Source organism: Chelonia mydas, chromosome 3 (assembly GCF_015237465.2).
Source record: "Chelonia mydas isolate rCheMyd1 chromosome 3, rCheMyd1.pri.v2, whole genome shotgun sequence".
Lineage (NCBI taxonomy): Eukaryota > Metazoa > Chordata > Testudines > Cheloniidae > Chelonia > Chelonia mydas.
This window is the reverse complement of record NC_057851.1, coordinates 179,584,795-179,608,859: the sequence shown is the minus strand read 5'-3', so window position 1 is coordinate 179,608,859 and position 24,065 is coordinate 179,584,795. Positions and strand designations below refer to the sequence as shown.

The window sequence follows — 24,065 nt, the reverse complement described above, 5'->3', positions numbered from 1 at the left end:
GCCAACACAGTATGGCAAACACCGGCATCTACCCCTCCAACATGCAAACGTGGAGACAGGAAGTACTATGTACCAGCCAAGGCCATGGACTTCCTATACACTCACCCACAACCTAACTCATTGGTAGTGGACGCCGCAACCCACAGGGTGAAACAAACCCAACAATGGGCAATGCCACAGGACAAGGAACACAAGGGATGGAACTTACTGGGCAGGAAGGTATACAGCTCATCCACGCTACAGTTTCACATTGCGAACTATAGTGCCCTTCTCGCTAAATATGATCATGATAATTATAATAAGCTCTTTGAATTTGCCTCAGACCTCCGTGAGGACAAGAGAGCATAACTAAAGACAGTATTTGTAGAGGGTTGGTTAGTCTCCAGGATGGCATTACAAGCTGCCCTGGACATAGCCAATATTGCTGCACGTACGACTGCGACGACCATCGCAATGTGGAGAACATCGTGGCTCCAAGCATCTGGCATACCTAAAGAGATGCAATTAAAAGTGGAGGACTTACCATTTGATAAAGACAAACTTTTCTTGGGGAAAACTGATTAAGTCCCTCACACAATGAAGGACCCTTGTGCCACACCATGCACGTTAAGCATTTATACTCCTCCCCACAAAAAGAGGAGGTACCAGCCATACCAGTGCTCACAAGACACTCAATTTAATCGCCCGCAATCCAGACCTTCCAAGGCGACCAGACAGAAAAACAGACCGCCACGCTGGAGACAGACGCAGCCACAACATGCAGCGTCCCAACCTTCAGGCAACAAGCCTCTTCAGGGACCTCTCTCACGAGCAACTTCTCAGACTGGAAGTAGAACGCCTACTACAGTTAGGAGCCATGGAACCTGTACCAACAAAATACAGGAGGAAGGAATTTTACTTCCATTATTTTTTGACACAGAAGAAAGGCAGGGGATGGCTCCCACTTCTAGATCTCCAAAAACTCACCAAATTTGTTCCCTCCAAAAAGTTCAAGATGGTCACTCTAGGCACAATAATGCCTACGCTGGAACAGGGGAACTGGTTTTCATCCCTCGACCTGCAAGGCGCATATTTCCTCATCACGATTCATCCAGCCCACAGACGATTCCTCTGATTTACAGTCGGACACGAACATTTCGAGTACTGTGTACTTCCATTTGGCCTTTCAACGGCACCGAGGGTGTTCTCCAAGACCCTAGCAGTTGTCACAGCACACTTACACAAATGTGGGATCATAATCTTCCCCTGCCTTGGCACCTGCCTTCTCAAAGGATGCACCTATGCAGAGACAGAAACATTCACGCGACTCGCCTTTGAACTTTTTCCAGAACCTGGGACTCCAAATAAACATAAAGTCCACACTAATACTGACTGAACACCGGGAATTCGTCGGGGGATGCCTCGACTCAGTACAAGGCAGAGCGTTTCTTCTGAACGCCAGAGTTCTAACCATAAAAAAAATCTGGTAGACACAATCTCCTTCTGTTCCCAAATCGAAAAAAGAACTTGTCTACAACTATTAGGACACATGGCCGCTACCACATACATTGTAAAGCACACCAGGCTACACATGTGGTGCCTTCAAAGCTGGCTGAACTCAGTGTACAGACCCACTAAACACAACATACACAGACTAGTCAAACCACCCCGCAAGATCCTGGATTCTCTCAGATGGTGGACGGCATCGGCAAATCTAATGACAGGTATTCCCTTCCAACAACCCACAACCTCAGTACTGATCTATTGGGCTGGGGAGCACACTTAGACACCACGCAGCACAAGGCAAGTGGTTACCAGCCGAAACACACCTCCATATAAATCTCCTGGAACTCAGAGCAGTGAGAAATGCCTGCTGTCACTTCGTCCCTCTAATAAGGACCAAATCCATCCGAGTCATGACAGACAACGTAGCATGCATGTTCTACATCAACAGACTGTGGGGGCGCGATCCCACTCCCTCTGCACCAAAGCCATGATGCTGTGGAACTGGTGCATCTGCTACAATATAGACATCTTAGCCTCTTACCTTCCTGGATGCCAAAACACCACTGCAGACACCCTTAGTAGAAACTTCTCATGGGAACACGAATGGGAAATGAACCTCACAGCCCTCCACAGAATATTCAAACATTGGAGGTTCCCTTCCATCAACTTATTTGATCCCTAGGGGATGCCTTTCTATAATCCGGTGGGACACATCACTTATGTACAGTGTGACGGGGTCTGCTTACCCCGCATTAGCCCGGACAGGGTTAAGCCCATATTATTGACAGCGGAAGTCCCGCCTCCCAGGCAGGACTGGGCATGCTCCAAATGCTGTAGCAGTATAAAGGAGGGAAACCCAGCTCATTCTGGGCTGGAGGCTGCAGGGGAAGGACCTGTTTGGGAAGCTCCTGTGGAGGAACAGCCAAAGCCCCTGTCTGCACTGGGAACCAGAGCTGCCCCGGGCCCGCTTGAACCCCTGCAACTGGAGGAGCCACAGGAGGCGACCGGCACAACAGACCACGGAGAAGCCGAAGCCTCATGGGAGACCTCAACGCAGATACTGGTAGGAAGTGACCCAGGGAGGGTGACGGAGCGGTACATCCCGCCCGGGAAACCACAGCAAGTTTTGGTAGGACCCCCTTGCTGAGTCAGTGGCAAATTGCTCCGCCACTGTTAGAGCCCTGGGTTGGGGCGTGGTGGAGATGGGTGGGCCTCCTGGGGCCGCCACACCCCTTGGTGGGCGCCCCCCACCCCCATTGAACTACGGCCACTATGCCACGCTACCCTGCATCCCAAGGGTGGCTCTGTTGGACTCCGGCCTCTAGGCCATGCTGCCCTGCATCCCACAGGTGGCTTTATTGGACTCCGGCCGCAAGGCTGCACTGCCCCAATCCTAGGGGCCGTCACCTGTGGTTTGGACTTTAGATCCTGACCTGGTCATCTAGAAAGCCTGGGAGAGGACTCGTAGGCAGTGTGCTTCCACCGCCTACCCCCTGTTTGTGTGACGAGGGCGGGCATAGACCACCACACGTGGTGGAGAATGTGGATAGCGACCAGGATCTGCTGAAAGGTCCAGGGGAAGGAATCTAGGTGACGAGTGGCCCACCGCTGCCCAAAATGGATACCAAGAAGCTTCTAAAGTGGATGCTGGAGAGTCAGCAAGAGCAGGCGGCCCAACAGCGGCAGCAACAGGCTCAGATGCAGCAGATGCCTAGCCAGCAGCAGCTGCAGATGACCCAGCATCAGGAACAATAGCAGCAACTCCTTCGTGAGTTGGCTGCCCAGCAACAAGTACAACAAGAACTCCTGGTCCAGCAGGTGGCAACTCTATAATGCCTGCCAGGAGCCCTAGCCCCCGCACCCACAGGGGCAGAATCCGGAGAGACTGGTGGGACTGCCGATATGCCTCACTAAGATGGGGCCAGGGGACAACCCCAAGTAGTTCCTGGTCACTTTTGAGCGGGTCGCTACTGCCGCCCAGTGACCCCCGGATCACTGGGCCACCTTGCTAGCTCCGTATTTGGCTGAACAGGCACAGACGTAACTTCAACTCCCGGGAGGCCCTGGAGTATCCCCGGGTGAAAGCGGCTGTATTAGACCATACCGGCATTAGCCCAGAGACTTACCACCAGCACCTCCGCAAAGGACAGTACGCCCCCGGAGCTAGACCACGGGCCTTGGCCCACTATTGTAGGTGGTTGGACCCGGAAGGCTTGACCGGGCCCCAGGTGGCGGAGACGGTGGCGCTGGAGCAGTTCACCCAGATCCTCCCAGCAGGAGGGAGAGAATGGGTGCAACATCACCGACCATCAACCTTGTCCTCAGCTGTGAGCCTGATGGAGGACTGTCTGGCAGCCAAGGGGACCGAGGCATCACCCTGGGGGTCTGGAAACCTGAGCAGAAGGGACAGGCCAGGTAAGGGAAACCCACAGGGAGCAGAGACCTGGGAACCCTGCACTAGCCCAGACAGGGTTAGGCCACACTGCCCCGATCCTAGGGGCCATCGTGTGTGTTTGGACTTCTCTGGTCGTATGAGACAGGGCAAAGAATCACTCTAAATACTTGGCTGCACAAGACTGTATTGATGTTGGCACTGGGAATATAAATAACACAGAGATCCATTCAGTGGAGAGCCTGAGAGGCTTCTGGGCATCAGAAGACATGCCCCTTTACAAGGATACTGACCGAAACTGCTAACTCAAGGTTTTGAGAATCTGCTTTTAAAGCTTAACCAAACACTTTGCGGGAAGTGACTAAATCATGTTAACTGTTACACATGGCCTGTGAACTGTGCCACCCAGCCTTCCTTCTTCCTAAAGCATGTAACCAGGACTCTCCCAACCTCCTTGTGGAAACCTTCACTACTCCACTTTGGATGGATAGTTTTTTGGAAAATATATTACCAAAACAGAAATGTTTGCTTTGGCCTAAAAGTGTGACAAATGCTGAGAGAACATCTTTATTAAACTCAATTTCTTTCTGTGAAAGGAATTTTTTAGAGCATCTTTATGTAGCTTATGAAAGGTTAAAAGCATGGTACTGCCTCTCCCAAATAGAGTATCTTATCCTTCCTGACTAGTAGCTTGAATTAAACAAAAAAGTACATTTTAAAAATATCATCGAAACATTTTATTAACAGATAATACAAAGAAAAAATGGCGGGGGAAGTGTTACACAAACAACATGAAGAGAATCAAACAAGAACATTATTATCAGACAGAGCTTCTATAATCTTTTGAAGTTCTCTAGTTCCTTTCACCTGAGGATCTTTATATAATTTTTAGCACACTGTACTATTTTGGACACTTCAGATTTGAGGCTGAGTGTACCAATAAATTGTGCTGAAGGTGCAGGGCTCTTATAGAGAGGAGAGACTACAGAAAAATCTGTCTAGAATAAGAGGTCATTATGGAGCCTATACTATCTCTATAATTTATGCCACATCAGTGGCAAATACTATATTTGTCATGCTAGATGCTCACATTAGGTTAGACAGCCTCCTTGTATCTACCTCTCAAATTTAAAAGCAAACATAATGTAAGTTTATTTTCACTTTAAACATAGTACTGTCTTTTTTTTCCACAGTTGCAAAGAGAGAAATCTTGCAAATTATGAACAAAACAATTGCGAAACCCAGACCAAACAGAAAAGAAAATGGACCAGTTGTAGGTAATAGTTCATGTACATAATTGTGTTTTGCTAACTTTTAAGATGAGATATTTGAAATAAGCTTCTGTTTAAAATATTTTGTTATAATGGTCTTCAGTTATGAGTGTAGGTGGTTCTGTTTTGTTGGCTCAATGTTTCCCTCTCTCCCACCAAGATTTGTGAAACTTGGTTAAATTTAAGGATTTCAAATGTTTTGAGGGTGGGAAAATATTGCATCATTCTAACTTTAAACTCCCAGTTCTATCTGTTTGTTCCACTCTCATTAAATCTGTAAGTTATGCATGTGTTTATGAGTGCTGGCTTTGACCTTTTGTGTGTTTTTATATCTGCTAGAATTCCTGATCAAAACTTATACTGATACAGGTTCTGATATTCTTTGTAATTAAACTTCATTCAGTCATTGAGAGAGAAACATATTTCATTAGCATATTTAGCAAATATTTACAAAGCAGGCCACTAAAATTAAAATATCACTTGATTTTAGAAATACCACAAGAATTTATAAACTCTGCATTTCAGACTGTGACTTACATGCTATCTTTCAGAAACTGTTCAGGTACCCCTATCAAAAAGAGTGAGGTTTGTTGGCCCAGGTGGCTATAACTTAAAAAAACTTCAAGCTGAAACTGGTAAGAGAATGTGATTTTTTTTTTTTAATTGAAATTATATAGATGTGATATTGGCTGTCTTCAGTTTATGGGAAACCCTTACTCCATGGGATTTCATTTTGTTGACAGTAGTAGCACACTAGATTATTAAATGTCTAAAGACTTTGTTAATGCAGAGTTAACATTGCCCAGTGATGTCTTGTGCCCTTCTGATATCTAGGAGTGGCTAAAGGTAGACCTCAGAAAACCAGGAAATCTAATGAAGGTACACTTCTCCCCCACAAGGCAACCTTAACTCTGCCCCTGGAGTTGGCAGTAGTCTCTGGGAATGGTTCAGTAAGTGGAGTGGGATGTGGATTGTTTTGTCATAATAAGTACACATGATGAAGTTCTAAGAGAATGTTCTATAGTGTTATGCTTCCAAGATTTGAATTTCAGCATCTGTGCACATTCCAACTGCCTTCACTGTTGTATAACTGAATTGAATGGTGGAGGGATGAGTTGCAGCAACGTGGCAGAACTCTGACTGTGAGAAGAGCGGTGCATGTGTACTTTGAAGGATCACGTCACGTGTGCCTTATTTCAGTTCTGAGATTTGTATGTTGTGCTACAGAGGTGCAGGAGGGTGTCTTTTTGCTATGGCGATTGTCAGCAGTCCAGCAGCATTCATGCCAATGGACTCCCGGGCTCACTGGGGGATAATTGAAGGTAGTGTCACAGAAGAAATCTTTGGGTCAAAGTTGAAGGGAAGATAAAATTTAGCAGGTTGGGGTGGGGTGTGTTTAGTAGGCTCAGGGCATGTATTGACTACAAAATTAAGTCAGCCTATATTCAGTTCAACTTTACAGCCACTGCAGTAATTACTGCGGTTTTTCATGTCCACACTACCCTCCTTATATCAGTGGTGTGCTTGCCAGGAGTGTTTTCAACAACTTAAATGGAGGCAATGTGGGGGGCTGAGAGTCCAGGCTCCCAACTCTGCGCAGAGCTAGGTGCAGGGAGACCGGTTGCTGCCTGGGCTCTCAGCTTCACTTCCTACACTGACATAAGCCCTACGCTTCTTGTGGAGGTGGTCTTATGTCAGTGTAGTAGGGCTCTAACATCACCTGAAGCAAGGCTGTCGGGTAGACACTGACACAGTTAGGTTGACATAAGCTTCCTTATATCTACCTAACTCTAGTGTAGACCAGGCCTCAGTGTTTTATGTGTAAGCAGCTCCTGTTTGCTACACCTGACCTAAGTCCAAATTTTGCTGTAGCAAAGAGAATTTGTTACTGTGTCCTTCAGTGGTCATGTGCTCTGTTCTTAAAATGTTCTGTAACATCTGTAAGGGCAGAGTGGTACTATGTATGGTGTTGGCATATTGGGTGTTGCTGAAACAGGACAGAATTTAGATTGTGTTGCAGGGTAGCATGTATCTTGGGCTCAGACTCGCAGTGCCTGGGTACAGCTTGGATTCTATGACCACAGCATAACACTTTGAGCCACCCAGTTACTGTGACTACAGCCTTCCTGGAAATCTGTTGCTTCAACAGAGCAGTTCTACACAATGTTGTCTAATCCAAAATATAAACAAATGAGTGTAAGCCCTGATTAGGGTGTTAATATTCTGATGACGGTACATTGACATGATTTACAGTTTTGGTGTAAATGAAGCTTTCAGGTAAAATTCACTATAAAACACCAGGCCCACACAAGATCACATGCTCCACATAAGTCTTAATATGGGTCTGCTGTGATATGAATTTCCTCCTTATTGGGTTAGCTGTAGCGGAAATTCTAATTTCATGTTTGTCATCAGTGTTTAATTCCATGTGCATTTTTATTTTTAAGGGGTAACAGTGAGTCAGTTGGATGAAGAGATGTTTTCTGTGTTTGCCCCAACGCCTAATGCTATGCATGAAGCACGAGAGTTTATTAACGAAATCTGCAAAGATGATGTAAGGACAGACTTTCATTATTTGCTTTTTATTTCTTTATTTTATGAACCTTTGTCTTACACCTTTTTTTTTCCTGCAGCAGGAGCATCATTTGGAATTTGGAGCTGTTTATACAGCCACAATAACTGAAATTAGGTAAGATATACTTGACTTCTGAAGTTGAGATGAACTCATACATATGTATATACATTTCACTATTTCAGGAAGTCTAATTGATACCTGGGATTTTTTTTAAGTGGTCACTTACAATATAATTAGAGAGACTTAATTTAACTCATTACATATTTCTATCCCTTTAGACCCCAGAAATCCAGATTCTGGGGTTATCTTACAGCTATATGAAACTGAAAGGTTCAGTGAGGCATTGGCCTTGAGAACTCAGGGGTCATGGAAGGATTGTTGTTTGGGAAGAGTTTGAACTGTCTACTAATTCTTTAAGGAAGGAAATTTGAAGTCCTACCTTGCATACATCATCTTGTAATACCATCAGAAGGGGATTCTCTTCCCAAGGAGCAGGCAAGCCGGGCAGACCTGAATGTAGAGTAACTTAGTGCCGGTTCATCTATGTAGACCCATTGCAGAAGATTGTTAGGCAGTATTAAGAATGTAGAGGAGCAGACCCTTTTATAAGTGGGAACCCTTATAAAACTAGATACTGTTTGATAATATATATTTCTTTTCTGACAAAGTTTTTTTTTTTTTTTTTTAAGTAAGTTGTAAAAGCACTGCAGGACAGATGTACTAGCCTCCAAGACTTACGTAGAAAATCATTGTGCTGCTGGTGACATTGCCGTCAGCTCCTCTCCTAGAATTTTTCTATTGAAAAAATTATCCTCTTCTCCTTTTCTCAACAGAGCTTTTCTGTACACTTTGCTATATCTGTCTTACGTATTTTTAAGGCCTCTAACACTTGGCACTCAGATGGAGTGGTAGTTTGCCTTTCCTTTACTACAATGGTATATATTGATTTAAAAGATAAACCTAGAAAAATATGTACTAGTCATTTGTTATTGAAAATGAAGCTTGCATTTCAGGACAGACAGTTTAAATAAATGTGTGCACCTCCTCTGTTCTGGTAGGTAAACAACAAAATAAAAGGACCAATAAAATCTTACTCAGGAAATTCAGTTTGTTTCCATTGGAACCATGAGCCAGAATAAATGTACAGCTGTCTAGACAAATTATTCTGAAATAACCAAAATCTTTTATGATGCAGAGATATTGGAGTGATGGTAAAACTGTATCCGAATATGTCTCCAGTGCTACTTCATAATTCACAACTTGATCAAAGAAAGGTAATAAAAGTTTTTCAAGTTAATAGGAAAACAGGGAGGCAAAGTTCTGGGTTTCCAATCAAGATTTCCTCCTATTTTTTTTTTTTTTTTAATTAAGTTGTTCAAATAAGCTGGGAAAGGGGGTAGTGTAGCAATCTATCCTCGTTGCAGCGCCGGTCTGTAGGGTTAAAGGGAGATTATATTGCCTTTCCTAACAGCAATCAGATGTAAGGAAATGCATGTGGAGAGGAAGAGGGTAAGGGCTTCAAATTTCAGACTCTTACTAGCTGGAAGCTCATCAGAAAGACAGAGGCACAGCCAAGGTCCAGGGACACCACCTGAGTAAGAATCCCAGCAATCTGACTTTTACCTGTGAATGGGTATGTATGGGTGGGGGAGGCTGGCATTGCCCCTGGATAGTAAATCTCCTTCCCTGTCCTTCATGCTGGTCTCGACCTATACGTTTTGTGTATGAGGGAAAAGCGGGTTTAACAAAAACGGACGTAGTAAGTAAAATTTTAAAGGATTATATAATATAAAATTAACAATATTAAAAATCAGTATAGTATGATAAACTGTACATTCTGATTTTATTTCATTTAATTGCATGTGGTTGGGGCATAGCAGCAAAGTTATTCTCTTCCTAACTAATAAATCTTGGGTACCTCAGGTTAGAAGCTGGCAGATAAAGATCAGTCCCCGGTCCTATGCGTGATATACTGCTGAAAATCTTGTCTCCTGCATTGGCTACCATGAAAAGCTGTTTCCTTATTTTCTGAACCTTCTATGAACTGACTGCATGGAAATAGTTTTACTTTGTGTAATGACACATCCACTCCCAGTCTTTATTCAAGCCTAATTTAATGGTGTCCAGTTTTATGTATGTGCTGAATACCTCTCTTAGACTGGGTAGTTCAGTATTTAGGACCAAGTTTTTACCCTGTATACTGAAGTACAGCTCTGTTGAGATCAGCTGTTACTGAGAGAAGTGTATTGCCCTTGGAGATTCTGAATGTTTGGCATTTAACTTTTGCTTTTCACCATAGCATATTGTAAAACGAATGTGATTCTGCCAGGGTATCCTGAACCTTTTAAATCCTCCATTGTAGTTGGAAAACTTGACCCCATTTAATTCCTGTTAAGTCGCAATGCTATATTCTAAGTAAAATAGAAGCCTTTACAAAAAGCTTTTATGTACCCATTACTCTTAGTAAAGCTAACTCTTTCTATAACTTTCTGAATTTAAGAACATTTTGTTTAATTATGTAAATATTGTGTTCTAGATTAAACATCCTAGTGCCCTGGGATTAGATGTTGGCCAAGAAATTCAGGTATTTATTTAAACCTTGAAAGTGTTGAAAAAAATCATTGTAGATTTTGGTTCATTATCTGAAGGTGTAATACTTTGCATATCGTCCTTGTTTTGTGTTTGCATAGGAGGAATATGGCTACATCTGCTAAAAAAAACAAAAACAAAACTTCAGTCCATTATACTTGATAGCTTTGTGCCCTGGTTAAAAGCCTGATCCTGCTCCCTTGGAGTAAATGGGGTTTTAGCCATTGACTTCAGTAGGAGAAGGAATTGATTGTGCAAAATAGATTTAGTGATGCCCATCTTTAATAAACTATGAAGACTTATGTTCTAGCATTCACCTTAAATTTTGTTTCTTCCGTTTGATATGGTTAATTCTTACAATGAAACTTAATGTAACCTTGTCATAATCTGAAAGCAATCTCATTTCTTCTTAGGTGAAATACTTCGGTCGTGATCCAACTGATGGCCGAATGAGGCTTTCACGTAAAGTACTTCAGTCACCAGCCACAACTGTGGTTAAAACTCTAAGTGACAAAAACAGTATTGTAATGGGAGCTGCAATTCCGGAGTCATCTAGCTCATCCTGTTGACTAGTAAGATCATAAGAACTGTTATGGACATATTAGTTCTGAACTTTTTAACGATTGAAAACATATTGTGAATGACAAGTTTGTATATTGTACAGATAACATTTTAATTGTGTATAAATACTGTTTGATGCTGGTTACTATTGAAATTTTCATCACTATCTCCTTGGCTATTTCATTCTGTGTCACAAAAAGCTTAGTTTCATTGTAGTATTGTTACAAATTATATAAAATTGCCAAGGAAAAACTGACAATTCTGGACTTCGGGTTGGCTACCGTATATAAGCTATCAGAAAAGAACTATCTTTATTTTTAAGAAGTCTTACTCATAATGCCAAAGAGCAGATACAAACTCTGTTCAAAGAAATGTAAAGTTCTGACCCATACAGTGGAATGCCTGAAGCTGTCACCCTTACACAAAAATGTTTTCATAGTGTCTCCCTAACGAGCATTTGACTGTAGTCTTAGTTTAGGATTTTTCAAAAGAATATTATGTGCGTTTTTTCTACAGAAGCCAATGGGACAGTAGACAAACCTGACTGTTCATAAAATGGAGGCAAAAGCATGCCATGTCATTGGCAAATCAATTGTTTTAGTAGTAATCACTTAAGATATTGTCACTGGTTTAGAACAATCTTATTCTCTAGATTGGTGGAGCTATGTGCTGATTTAGAGGAATGCAAAAATAAACTTAATTTAGTGCATTTTTAACAAACATTTGTGAATGTGCAACCTTTTTGATTTAACTCCTATTTTGTTAGTTGGTCCATGGAAAAGAATGGTATCTTGCATTTTCTTTGGAAGATAACATGGTAACCAAATAATCCAACTGTAGTAAAAGCATACTGTGCTAGAACCTATAGACAGTGAATCAAATAAATATGTAGAGAAACAAACTATCAAAGCTAAGAGGTGATGTAAAGTCTCATAATTTTAAGATGCTGTTAGAAAATTTGGCTAAAATTCCATCAGTATCTTATGCTACTATTCAGAGTAAGCATGGTGAGAATCTAAAACCCCCCAGTTGCATAGGTTGGAGAGCAGACCTCTGTAGCTCCTTAAAACAGACATTTTCAGAGTTAGTGTTTCAGGAATATCTGATAGCATTCCAACGTAAATGGTAAAAGTGAGAAGCTCTCTTTCACTGATAGTCCTTTACATAAGGCAAAACTAATTCCACAACTTTTGATTTTTGGGATGTTCCACTTTTAGTTTAGCACTTAAATTAGCACAATGTACCTCTGTTGGTCAAAGCCCAACTGCAGGACACAACCTATAATGAAGAATATAAGGAAAAAAATTTCAGCAATCTGCAAGATATGTAGAATTCACTACGTTAGCATGGGTAACATTTAACCTCAGTTTCATGGTTCATCATTTCAGTTACAAGTATTGTAATTCACAATAATTTAAAGTGAGAGCACCACATTTATATAGAACACTAGCAATTTTATAATACTAAAATGGATAGTGGAAAGGAGTGGGAAAACACAAAGAGAATCTAAGACCTGATAATTTAGAATTAAATGCTGATGAACCCTCTCAAAATAAACAAATATAAGAACAAATAGGAGTATTGAGATTGTAATACATTTGTTTTCCAGCTCTGAGTGAAACCATTGTGTCTGGTATACTTTTCAAAAATCTTGTCTTAATTCGGTGGAGGAATTTTAACATTCTTAACGTTCAATCAAGATGATTTCATCAGATTCTCTTAAACTCAAAGGGACATTTTTAAAAGGTTATAAGAATTAACCAACACCATGTGTGGAGGCTTCCAAAATCAGTTAAGAAGACACCCATTCCCATGCTGGTCTGAAACTTTGTCTAACAGTAGAAAACCAAGCCTTCCGTCAGTGGCAAGTAGGCTCGGAAGCTCCCGGAATTTAAAAAAAAAAAAGAAAAAAGTGTGGCGCAACATACAGGGAAATATTTATCTCTTAGTACAAAATAAACACTTGTATTTGGGGAGGAGAAATGTGAACATCTGAGTGTGAATGTATAGCCACAATTATTTTGCTATTTTTTATTCTTAGTAAATATTAAAAGAACATTGACCCAGTTATATTTGTAGTCTTTTGTTCCTCACAGTATAAGCTTGAAATATAATTTTTTCCCTACCAAGCTTTTGCTTGTCCACTTATCTCACTATTATAGTATTTCCAGTGAGATACCCTTTCACATCACTGGTTTTGTCACTACGAATTACCAGCACAGGTAACCAGTGAGGTCACACTCAATGGGTAATATTATTGGAGTAACATATGCTAATGATCTCACATCAACCCTAAACAGAATCTGAGCAGAGAAATGTTTTAGCTTTTCATTTACTTCCTTTAGGAAATATAACCTCAGTCTAAATGTGCCCACAGTTTCTAATACAGTCTATGTTTGATGGACACTGAAGTTCCGTTTTACATTTTTCTTTTAACAGTTGGCCAAGGAAGTAGTCTGGTTACTAATGTGAATATATTGATTTTGTTTGAGGCACTGAATTGTCTCAACATCAGAGGTTTAATCAGGCACTCCACTAGGTGTCCAGTGAAGATGATGGTTTGCAATCTGACCTGAATCCAATTTTTCACCCAGCTGTGAAAGTTAATAATTAGATCATTTGAATGGCTAGGACTGATGTGCTTTTATTTAATATGAAATGTTAGTCTATCGTAGATCATTTAACTCCTCAAAGTGTGGTTATATTCTGAAAAATGACACTGCAAAAATGGCATTGTAGCATTCCAAATTTGCTCACTTCTTATTTTTGTAATTGCTAGCCTTGCAAACTCAATGTGTGGGGTCAATTTTAAGTTCTTTCTGGCTTGAACACAACCACCAATAAAGAATTTTCATTTGGAGCACAGTTAACAATTGATGATCCATGAGCCAAAAAGAACCCAACTCCTTCTATAGCTGGATTGGCTTTCCTGGGTTAATAAGAGAAAAAACATATTTATGTTAAAGTAAGCAGGTATAAAACTAAATATCAGCATGGACCAGATCTTTTGAGTATGGATCTGGTGAGGTTTTTTTTTTTTACGTAGTCACTTTTATGACCATAACTCTACTTCAAATAAATAACATAGATACAAAAAGTGCCTAACATTTTAGGCATCTGATCCTGTATGTCTGAAAACTCTAATTTTTTATTATTTATTTGTATTATTGTAGCACCTAGAACCCTGCTTCTAGTCATACACAATAAACCCATTGTGCTACGTGCAGCACAGACAATAGAATAGATGGTCCCTACCTCAAAGAGCTTACAGTCTAAGTATAAAACAAGGCAGTGGGTGGGTATGGAAGGGAGTACAAGGAAACAGTGAGACAGTATTGGTCAGAATAATAGGCAGTGGTCTCAGTATACCAGCAGCCTCACCATTGTCCAGTTTTTTTGTAGGTGTCACAAGAAAGGAGAGTTTTTTGTATGTGTTGCAGACAACTCTTGGTATCTTACATATTCCAGTATGTGGATATATAAATATTTTGTTACTGTAACAGAGGTTCTTGGGTGTGGGTCTCAACTTCCTAATATTAAAATCTTGAAAGGAGAAATTTCTTATTTGTGAATTATTGATTTTTATGCTAGTGGAAAGCACTGTGATCTCTGTTTATAGCAGAGGCTTAGGAGCCAGGACTCCTGGATTCTTTTCCTCTGTCAACTAGTGACAGAGGATGTGGAAAAAGCTAATGTACTCAATGCTTTTTTTGCCTCTGTTTTCACTAACAAGGTCAGCTCCCAGACTGCTGCGCTGGGCATCACAAAATGGGGAAGAGATGGCCAGCCCTCTGTGGAGATAGAGGTGGTTAGGGACTATTTAGAAAAGCTGGACGTGCACAAGTCCATGGGGCCGGACGAGTTGCATCCGAGAGTGCTGAAGGAATTGGCGGCTGTGATTGCAGAGCCCTTGGCCATTATCTTTGAAAACTCGTGGCGAACGGGGGAAGTCCCGGATGACTGGAAAAAGGCTAATGTAGTGCCAATCTTTAAAAAAGGGAAGGAGGAGGATCCTGGGAACTACAGGCCAGTCAGCCTCACCTCAGTCCCTGGAAAATCATGGAGCAGGTCCTCAAAGAATCAATCCTGAAGCACTTAGAGGAGAGGAAAGTGATCAGGAACAGTCAGCATGGATTCACCAAGGGAAGGTCATGCCTGACTAATCTAATCGCCTTTTATGATGAGATTACTGGTTCTGTGGATGAAGGGAAAGCAGTGGATGTATTGTTTCTTGACTTTAGCAAAGCTTTTGACACGGTCTCCCACAGTATTCTTGTCAGCAAGTTAAGGAAGTATGGGCTGGATGAATGCACTATAAGGTGGGTAGAAAGTTGGCTAGATTGTCGGGCTCAACAGGTAGTGATCAATGGCTCCATGTCTAGTTGGCAGCCGGTGTCAAGTGGAGTGCCCCAGGGGTCGGTCCTGGGGCCGGTTTTGTTCAATATCTTCATAAATGATCTGGAGGATGGTGTGGATTGCACTCTCAGCAAATTTGCGGATGATACAAAACTGGGAGGAGTGGTAGATACGCTGGAGGGGAGGGATAGGATACAGAAGGACCTAGACAAATTGGAGGTTTGGGCCAAAAGAAATCTGATGAGGTTCAATAAGGATAAGTGCAGGGTCCTGCACTTAGGATGGAAGAATCCAATGCACCGCTACAGACTAGGGACCGAATGGCTAGGCAGCAGTTCTGCGGAAAAGGACCTAGGGGTGACAGTGGACGAGAAGCTGGATATGAGTCAGCAGTGTGCCCTTGTTGCCAAGAAGGCCAATGGCATTTTGGGATGTATAAGTAGGGGCATAGCGAGCAGATCGAGGGACGTGATCGTTCCCCTCTATTCGACACTGGTGAGGCCTCATCTGGAGTACTGTGTCCAGTTTTGGGCCCCACATTACAAGAAGGATGTGGATAAATTGGAGAGAGTCCAGCGAAGGGCAACAAAAATGATTAGGGGTCTAGAGCACATGACTTATGAGGAGAGGCTGAGGGAGCTGGGATTGTTTAGTCTGCAGAAGAGAAGAATGAGGGGGGATTTGATAGCTGCTTTCAACTACCTGAAAGGGGGTTCCAAAGAGGATGGCTCTAGACTGTTCTCAATGGTAGCAGATGACAGAACGAGGAGTAATGGTCTCAAGTTGCAATGGGGGAGGTTTAGATTGGATATTAGGAAAAACTTTTTCACTAAGAGGGTGGTGAAACACTGGAATGCGTTACCTAGGGAGGTGGTAGAATCTCCTTCCTTAGAGGTTTTTAAGGTCAGGCTTGACAAAGCCCTGGCTGGGATGATTTAACTGGGAATTGGTCCTGCTTCGAGCAGGGGGTTGGACTAGATGACCTTCTGGGGTCCCTTCCAACCCTGATATTCTATGATTTGCTGTGACCTTGGGGAAGTCACTCAACTTTCTGTAGTTCAGTTTACTTGCTTGTAAAATTAACATTACCTATCTCTCAAGAGTGTTGTGCGTGAGAATCAGTTAGTATTCATGAAGTGCTTTCAGATGCATATATAAGTGCAAAACAAATGTAATTTAAGAGTTCAAACAGCTAGGTGTGCAAAGACTTTAAATCTAGATGCTGCACTGGGTGCACATACAGATTTGGAAGATGGTGTGCAAGCTGAAATGTTAAAAATAAATTTAAATGCAATATACAAATCAAAATTAGTACTGAAAACTTGAACCTAATTCTCAGAATCACGGGAAACTGCTGTTCTTGCCTGAATAAAGGGTAACATAATTATGTGAAATACTGAAGATTAAACTATTTGAATTTTGGCTGGATTGTAAACAGGTGGTGACTGACCAATGAAGGTCCAAATTCCCTTGGTCAAGTCCTCAAAAGGGAAAAGCTACCATGTCCCATCCCAGTTTCTTCAGCACGTAATAGTGATTGAGCAAAGAGTCAGATGTCCTTTCTGACTGTACTTCCCAACAGGAATATCTGGACTCTTAGGGATGTTTCTTTCTGTGATGGGGCATCTGCCCATAAGGGGTTAATAGATCCCTAGGGAGGCTGCACGGGAGGCAGCCAATCAGGGCCAGGCAGGCCCATATAAGAAGAGCTGCAGGGCAGAGCAGCTTCAGTAGCTGCCTGGAGCTTGAGAAGGGAAGATCAAGGCTCCTAGCAGGAGGAAGGAGTGCCAGCACCCTGCACAGAGCAGTGCTGCTAGCAGCGATAGGCGGGTGGGATGGGGGATGAGCTAAACACTGCTCCTAATTGGCTACGGGGATTCGCAGGCTTGGGCCCTGATGCAAGGGCAAAGAGGGTGCTGGGGGACCACAGGGAAGTGGCCCAGGGAAATGAATTGAGGAGTCAGAGGGGACGCAGTAAGTGGTGGCCATCTTACAGGGTCCCTGGGCCAGGACCCAGAATACGAACGGACAGGCCTGGGTTCCCGTCGCGTCCGCCATTGAAGAAGTGACCAGGCAATGGGCTGCAGTTGCCACTGTGGGAAGTGGCTGGTCAGCAGACTGCAGTTCCCCCAGAAAGGGAAGCATAGACTGTGGCACAGCTGGAGAGATTTGTCCTGAAGAGGATTCTGGTCCTTGGAATTATACTGGTTTGGAGCAGAAGTGACAGCAGCAAGATATCACCAGAAGAAGGCACACTGGCTAATAGAGCTAATCCCTAGTACAGCCAGCAGGAGGCGCTGAAGTGGTGAGTGAATCCCATCATTCTCTCCAATTGTATATGTGAAAGAGATCATGAGACTCATCTCCACCTCAACTGCAGGCTAAAATCCAAAAGTGAATAAGACCAGAAAAAAACCAGTCCTCTGGGGATGACCATCCTCTGCCTCTTGAAAAGGCAGAGAAAAAAACCACTAGAAAACAGGAAAGCACTCCAGAAGTAGGCCTGGAGGCAGAATATTCTAGTTATCATGTGGATGGTTCCAGATGTCTTCAGGCAAGGGAATTTGGAGGACAGTGAGGCATAGACATTCTCTAACTTTTCAGGCTCCTTCACATCCCTTTGGAGATTGCTCTGACAGGCCAGGAGCCATTCCCAGCAAAAGATGCAAAGAAAATTCAGAGTGCTTTCTGCCAACAGTGGAACAGGTTCAGAATCCCAGTGGTAGTCCATGATGGTAGGATTTTTCCATCACAATCCAAACTCCCACGGTCATGATTACAGATCTCATCTTTTCACAACTGAGCGCACAGCTGGGGCACCCAAAGTATGCAGGGGATATGTTCAAGGTCAGAGTGGGCTCACAGTATCCACTTTCCAGAGTCGAGAGCAGTCAGGTTGGCTCTGCAGACCAGGGTCCATGAATGAACTTTGTGTGGCCTGCTTAATTTAATTCTAAATATTGAAGAGGTGCAGATCACCTCCTGAGCAAGAGGTCATATTGGCACAATCGATATACAAGGGATACCGAATGCAAAGAGACTGGCTAAGCCATGAGCAGATACAAAACCCAGAACCAGGAAATATTCCAGCTGTTATCTAAGGAACTAAGTCAACTTCAGGTGGAACCATTCACATCAAGTTACAAAACAAAGGTGAACCTTTTCTTCCCCACGGATACAGACTAAAAATGACTGTGAAGAAATGCTCTGGCTCAAAAATGGCTCAATCAGCTTCTCTATGACTTTCCCCACATCCCCTAATAGATCTGTCAAAGAAGTCTTCACTTATCTTTTCAGCACGCAAAATCTTTAAGTGTATTATGACCTGGCTAACTGATAAAATTCAATGATAGTCATAAATGGGGAATCATCATCCAATGGGAGGTGTTTCTAATGGTGTGTTCCAGTGATCTGTTTTTGGCCTAATGCTATTCAATATCTTGGTCAATGATCCTGAAAAAAAATAAAATCTGTGCTGGTAAATAATTGCAGATAAGTCAGTATGATAGAGAGATCTGGATCACTTAGTAAAGTGAGCTCATTTGAACAATATGCATTTTAATATAGCCAAATGTATGAACTAAGGATCATCTGAGTGTCTAGTTGATCACCCATGGTGTTGAGGCTTCTAAGGGCGGTATATCTATCCGGACCAACAATTTAATCCGGTCTTCTCTATCTGTGGTCAGCACTCAGTGCTGCAGGCTGTCACAACTCATCTATTCCAACCAATGACATCTATTTCTCTTTATTTATATACGTTCTTGTTGTAATACACTGGCAAGAAGTCTCCTCAAAAGCTCTGCTCTCAAAAGTTCCCAGCTTTTTATTGCATGTTTGACAGGGACAAGATGTTTTTTTTCATACACTACAGTCATTTATAACAAAAGTTAACTCTCATTTCCATACTTCACAGGAAATAATTCTCCCATAAGTTTGCTCAAAGCCTCAACACCCAAAAGAGAATGTGAGGCACTTTCTGGATGTGAGAAGAACTGTTAAAATACAGGTTAATAGGATCACTTCAGGAAAACAGTTTTCCTTCCTTCATGTCTGTACCTGAAAGTATCCAAATCCTCCATTGCTAAGTGTCATTGTAACATTTTCCCTTGCAGATAAACCTATTCCAGGAGGGATCAGAGCCCCCTCAACCCTTTTTCCATTGGGGAATCTCTTGGACAGAAAGGGTGGCAGCCATCACAGAGGAAGTCTAAGTAAACTGCCACCTGCTCATCCATCAACACATATATAAAGCACCACTGGCTTGACCTTTGCTTGTCTGCAGAAACATCCTTTGGCAGGAAGGCACTCTAAGTAGTGTTCCCAAAATAGATCAATGCTTCTAATTTTAGGGAAGGGAGGATGGGACCTTATGTCTGTCCTGCTTATTGCTCCCTTAATTTTTTTTTTATTATTATTTTTTTTTTTTACTGTTTGCTCTGTGCCAAAGGAATCGGGCTCGGGAAGAGGAAAGAATCTAAAATGGAAAACGTGTTACCTGAGTTCATTTCTGAGAAGTCCTTCGACTATCTTCATGATGGCATTTTGAGGTTCCAGATACTGTATATAGCTAAAACAGTTGAAAACATCACTGTTTATTTCTTAAGAGACTATATAACTTTAAGTGTTTCCATACTGCTTTGTGAGTACTTGTCTGACTCAGGTGGCAGAGGGGTATAAGGGCATGTCTACACTACGAAATTAGGTCGATTTTATAGAAGTCGATCTTTAGTAAGTGATTTTATACAGTCGATTGTGCATGTCCCCACTAAGTGCATTAGGTCGGTGGAGTGTGTCCTCAATACCATGGCTAGCATCAACTCACGGAGTGATGCACTGTGGGTAGCTATCCCACAGTCCCCGCTGCCCACTGGAATTCTGGGTTAAGCTCCCAATACCTGAGGGGCGAAAACATTGTCGCGGGTGGTTTTGGGTACATGTTGTCAGTCTCCCCTCCCTCCCTCTTTGAAAGCAACGGCAAACAATCATTTCGCGCCTTTTTTCCTGGGTTATCTGTGCAGAGACCATAGCACGGCAAGCATGGAGCCCGCTCAGCTGCACACTGCTTTTGTGAGCATTGTAAACACCTCGCGCATTATCCTGCAGTATGTGCAGAGCCTAGCTAGGAGCCACCAGCATGAAGAAGATTGGGAGGAGGACATGAACACAGACGTTCCTGAAAGCACGGGATGTGGCAATTGGGATATCATGGCAGCATTGGGGCATGTTGATACAGTGGAACGCCGATTCTGAGCCTGGCAAACAAGCAAAGACTGGTTGGATCGCACAGTGTTGCAGGTGTGGGATGATTCCCAGTGGCTGAGAAACTTTTGTATGTGTAAGGCCACTTTCATGGAAGTTTGTGAGTTGCTTTCTCCCACCCTGAAGCGCAGGAATACCAAGATGAGACCTGCCTTGACTGTTGAGAAGTGAGTGGCAATAGCCCTGTGGAAGCTTGCAACGCCTGACTGCTACCAGTCAGTTGAGAATCAATTTGGAGTGGGCAAATCTACCATGGGGGCTGCTGTAATCCAAGTAGCCAGGGCAGTCAGTACCCTTCTGGGAAATGCGTAGGTCATAGTGGATGGCTTTGTTGCAATGGGGTTCCTTAACTGTGGTGAGGCAATAGACGGAACGCATATCCCTATCTTGGCACCGGACCACTTTGCCAAAGAATACATAAACCGCAAGGAGTACTTCTCAATGGTGTTGAAAGCACTGGTGGACCACAAGGGCCATTTCACCGACATCAATGTGGGATGATCGGGAAAGGTGCATGACGCTCGCATCTTTCGGAACTCCAGGCTGTAGAGGAGGAAAGAGGAGGAAAGAAGGAACTTTCTTCCCAGATCAGAAAATTACCGTTGCGGATGTTGAAATGCCAATAGTTATTCTTGGGGACCCAGCATACCCCTTGCTCCCATGGCTCATGAAGCCGTACACAGGCAGCCTGGACAGCAGAAAGGAGCAGTTCAACTATAGGCTGAGCAAGTGCAGAATGGTGGTAGAATGTGCCTTTGGACTTTTAAAAGGGCGCTGGCGCTGTTTGCTGAATAGATTAGACCTCAGCGAAAGCAATATTCCCATTGTTATTGCTGCTTGCTGTGTGCTCCATAATATCTGTGAGAGTAAGGGGGAAACGTTTATGGCGGGGTGGGAGGTTGAAGCAGATCGCCTGGTGGCCAATTTTGAACAGCCAGACACCAAGCTAATTCAAAGAGCACACCGAGGTGCACATCAGAGAGGCTTTGAAAAACAGTTTCATGACTGACCAGGCTATGGTGGTGTGACAGTTGTGTCTGTTTGTCCTTGATGCAAAGCCGCCCCCTTTGGTGAATGTACTTCCCTGTAAGCCAATCCCCCTCCCCCCTTCGACCACAGCTGGCACAGGAAATAAAGTCCCTATTGTTCTGAATCCATTCATTCTTTATTTATTAAAAAAAAACCTTGAGATCACTGACAATGCTGACTAGTAAAATGTAGCCCAGGTGTACAAAGGGTTTGATAATGGGTTGGGGTAGGGGAGGAGGGAAGGACAAGGCCACATTGGTTATTGTGGCCACACTACAAATCAAAGCTGTTTGAAGGGATAGCTCAGTGGGGGGGTGGAGGGATAGCTCAGTGGTTTGAGCATTGGCCTGTTAAACCCAGGGTTGTGAGTTCAATCCTTGAGGGGGCCATTTAGGGATGTGGGGCAAAAATTGGGGATTGGCCCTGCTTTGAGCAGGGGGTTGGACTAGATGACCTCCTGAGGTCCCTTCCAACCCTGATATTCTATGATTCTATGATTCTGTGAATGACAGCCTTCTGTTGCTTGGGCCATCCCCTCGAGTGGAGTGGCTGGATGCCTGGAGCCTCCTTCCCCCTGCGTTCTTGGGCGTCTGGGTGAGGAGGATATGGAACTTGGTGAGGAGGGCAGGCGGTTACACAATGGCTGCAGCGGGGGTCTGTACTCTAGTTGCCTTTCCTGCAGCTCCACCAGATGCCTCATCGTGTCCGTTTGTTCCCCCAATAGCCTCAGCATCTCCTCCTGTGTGTTCCGATCACACTCACTGTATGCTTTCTTGGCCTCTGCCACCGAATGCCTCCATGCATTCAGCTGTTCCCTATGAGTGCAGGAGGACTGCATGATCTCTGAAAATGTCATCGCAAGTACTTTTTTTTTCGCCTTCTAATCTGCGATAACCTCAGGACGGAGTTGATGTGGGGAGCATAGAAGCATTTGCAGCTGCAGCGGGGCAAAAGGGAGAGTAAACTTTTAAGAAGACACATTTCTGAGAACAAAAGGGAGATTCTTTCACAGTGAATCAAACAATTCACAGCAGATAGCACGTGTGTTTTAGGTACAAGGTCGCGTTTTGCCTTTTATATTGAGTGCCTGCTGGTATGGTGACACATCACACATGGCTGGAACAGAATTCAGTATCCAGGCAGCCATGGTAAGCCAAAGGGTACATGGGGTTGGCCTCTTCCGCTTTCATAACATGTGGGAATGGTTTCAAATTGCAGCGCCCTCCTTTCCCATAGCAACCAGTGCCAGATGTGTTTGCCATTTAAAAGGAGGGGCTGCGGTTTTGGGGTGGATGTGCAGCACACCCCTTCCCCCCAGCATGGCTCTTCTCTGGGATGATCCCTTTTGGCCAAGCACAAACAGCCTAGCATGCCCAGGGTCTGATGTGTTGGGGATCACCAAATAGGGGATTACTGTTCCCTTACAAAACATCCCCTGTTTCAACCAGGTGACCATGAATGATGTCACTCTCCTGAGGCTGACACAGAAAGATAAAGACCGAATGTTGCATGAATGTGACCAAAACCCAGGACCATATGCTGCCACGCTTTGTGCTGCAGTGATTCCAGACCACTTGCTACTAGCTTGGTGTGGTAAAGTGTCCTCCTGTGGAGGACAAAATAAGGCAGCCCTCCCCAGAAACCTTCTGCAAAGGGTTTCAGTGTACTTCCAGGAGAGCTTCAGGGAGATGTCCCTGGAGGATTCCCGATCCATCCCCAGACACATTAATAGACTTTTCCAGTAGCTGTACTGGCCGCGAATGCATCCCAATTATGTAGGGCAAATCAAACATTAAACACAATTGCTTTTAACCCCTGTGTCGTTACACATGTGCACTCACCAGAGGTGCCTTCTCCGCCTTCAGGGTCCGGGAACAATAGGCACTGGGAGGGTATTGGCTCCAGGGTGAGGAAAAGATCCTGGCTGCCGGGGAGAACGGGTTCTCCACTTGCCTGCTACACATTCTCCTCCTCCTCTTCCTCATCCCCAAAATCCTCATGCGTGTTGTGTGAGGCTACCACCTTGCAGGTGTCCACGGAGAGTGTTGGGGTACTGGCAGCTGATCATAGAAGCAGCAAGTCTGGGGATCTGACCTGGCGTGACCGTTTGCCTCCTTTGTCTTTTGGTAGGCTTGCCTGAACTCCTTAATTTTCACATGGCACTGCTGTGCATCCCTGGTGTAGCCTTTCTCCACCATGCCCTGTGTGATTTTGGCATCTATATCAGCATTTCTTCTGCTGGATCGGAGTTCTGCCTGCACAGATTCTTCTCCCCATACTGCAGTCAGATCCAGTGTCTCCCATTCGCTCCATGCTGGAGCTCGTTTGCGATTCTGGGGGGACTGCATGGTCACCTGTTCTGCTGAGCTTGCCATGCTGACCGAACAAAATGAAATTCAAAAGTTCCTGGTGCTTTTCCTGTGTACCTGGCTAATGCATTGGAGTTGAAAGTGCTGTCCAGAGCAGTCACATTGGAGCACTCTGGGATAGCTCCTGGAGGCCAATACCATCAAATTGCACAGCGCTGCGTCTACACTACCCCAAA

The 24,065-nt window shown here is 43.7% G+C and overlaps 1 protein-coding gene across 10 annotated transcripts in view; it reads left to right on the top strand.

Moving 5' to 3' along the window:
- The window catches only part of PNPT1 (polyribonucleotide nucleotidyltransferase 1), an 86,325-nt gene that overhangs the window by 29,908 nt on the left and 32,352 nt on the right, over positions 1-24,065 (top strand). For 5 of the 10 annotated variants that reach the window (XR_005224918.2, XR_005224916.2, XR_005224917.2 and 2 more), the window contains exons 22-28: positions 5,071-5,154; positions 5,700-5,783; positions 7,596-7,702; positions 7,782-7,837; positions 8,919-8,997; positions 10,260-10,307; positions 10,726-10,884. Coding sequence is in view for 7 of the 10 variants with exons in the window: in XM_037895955.2 (XP_037751883.1) it covers positions 5,071-5,154; positions 5,700-5,783; positions 7,596-7,702; positions 7,782-7,837; positions 8,919-8,997; positions 10,260-10,307; positions 10,726-10,881 (614 nt within the window). In the remaining 3 variants the exon portion in view is untranslated. Of the gene's footprint in view, positions 1-5,070; positions 5,155-5,699; positions 5,784-7,595; positions 7,703-7,781; positions 7,838-8,918; positions 8,998-10,259; positions 10,308-10,725; positions 12,944-19,344; positions 21,699-24,065 lie in introns of those variants that run through there. The other 5 variants (XM_037895959.2, XM_037895961.1, XM_037895960.1 and 2 more) reach the window with 3 other exon arrangements.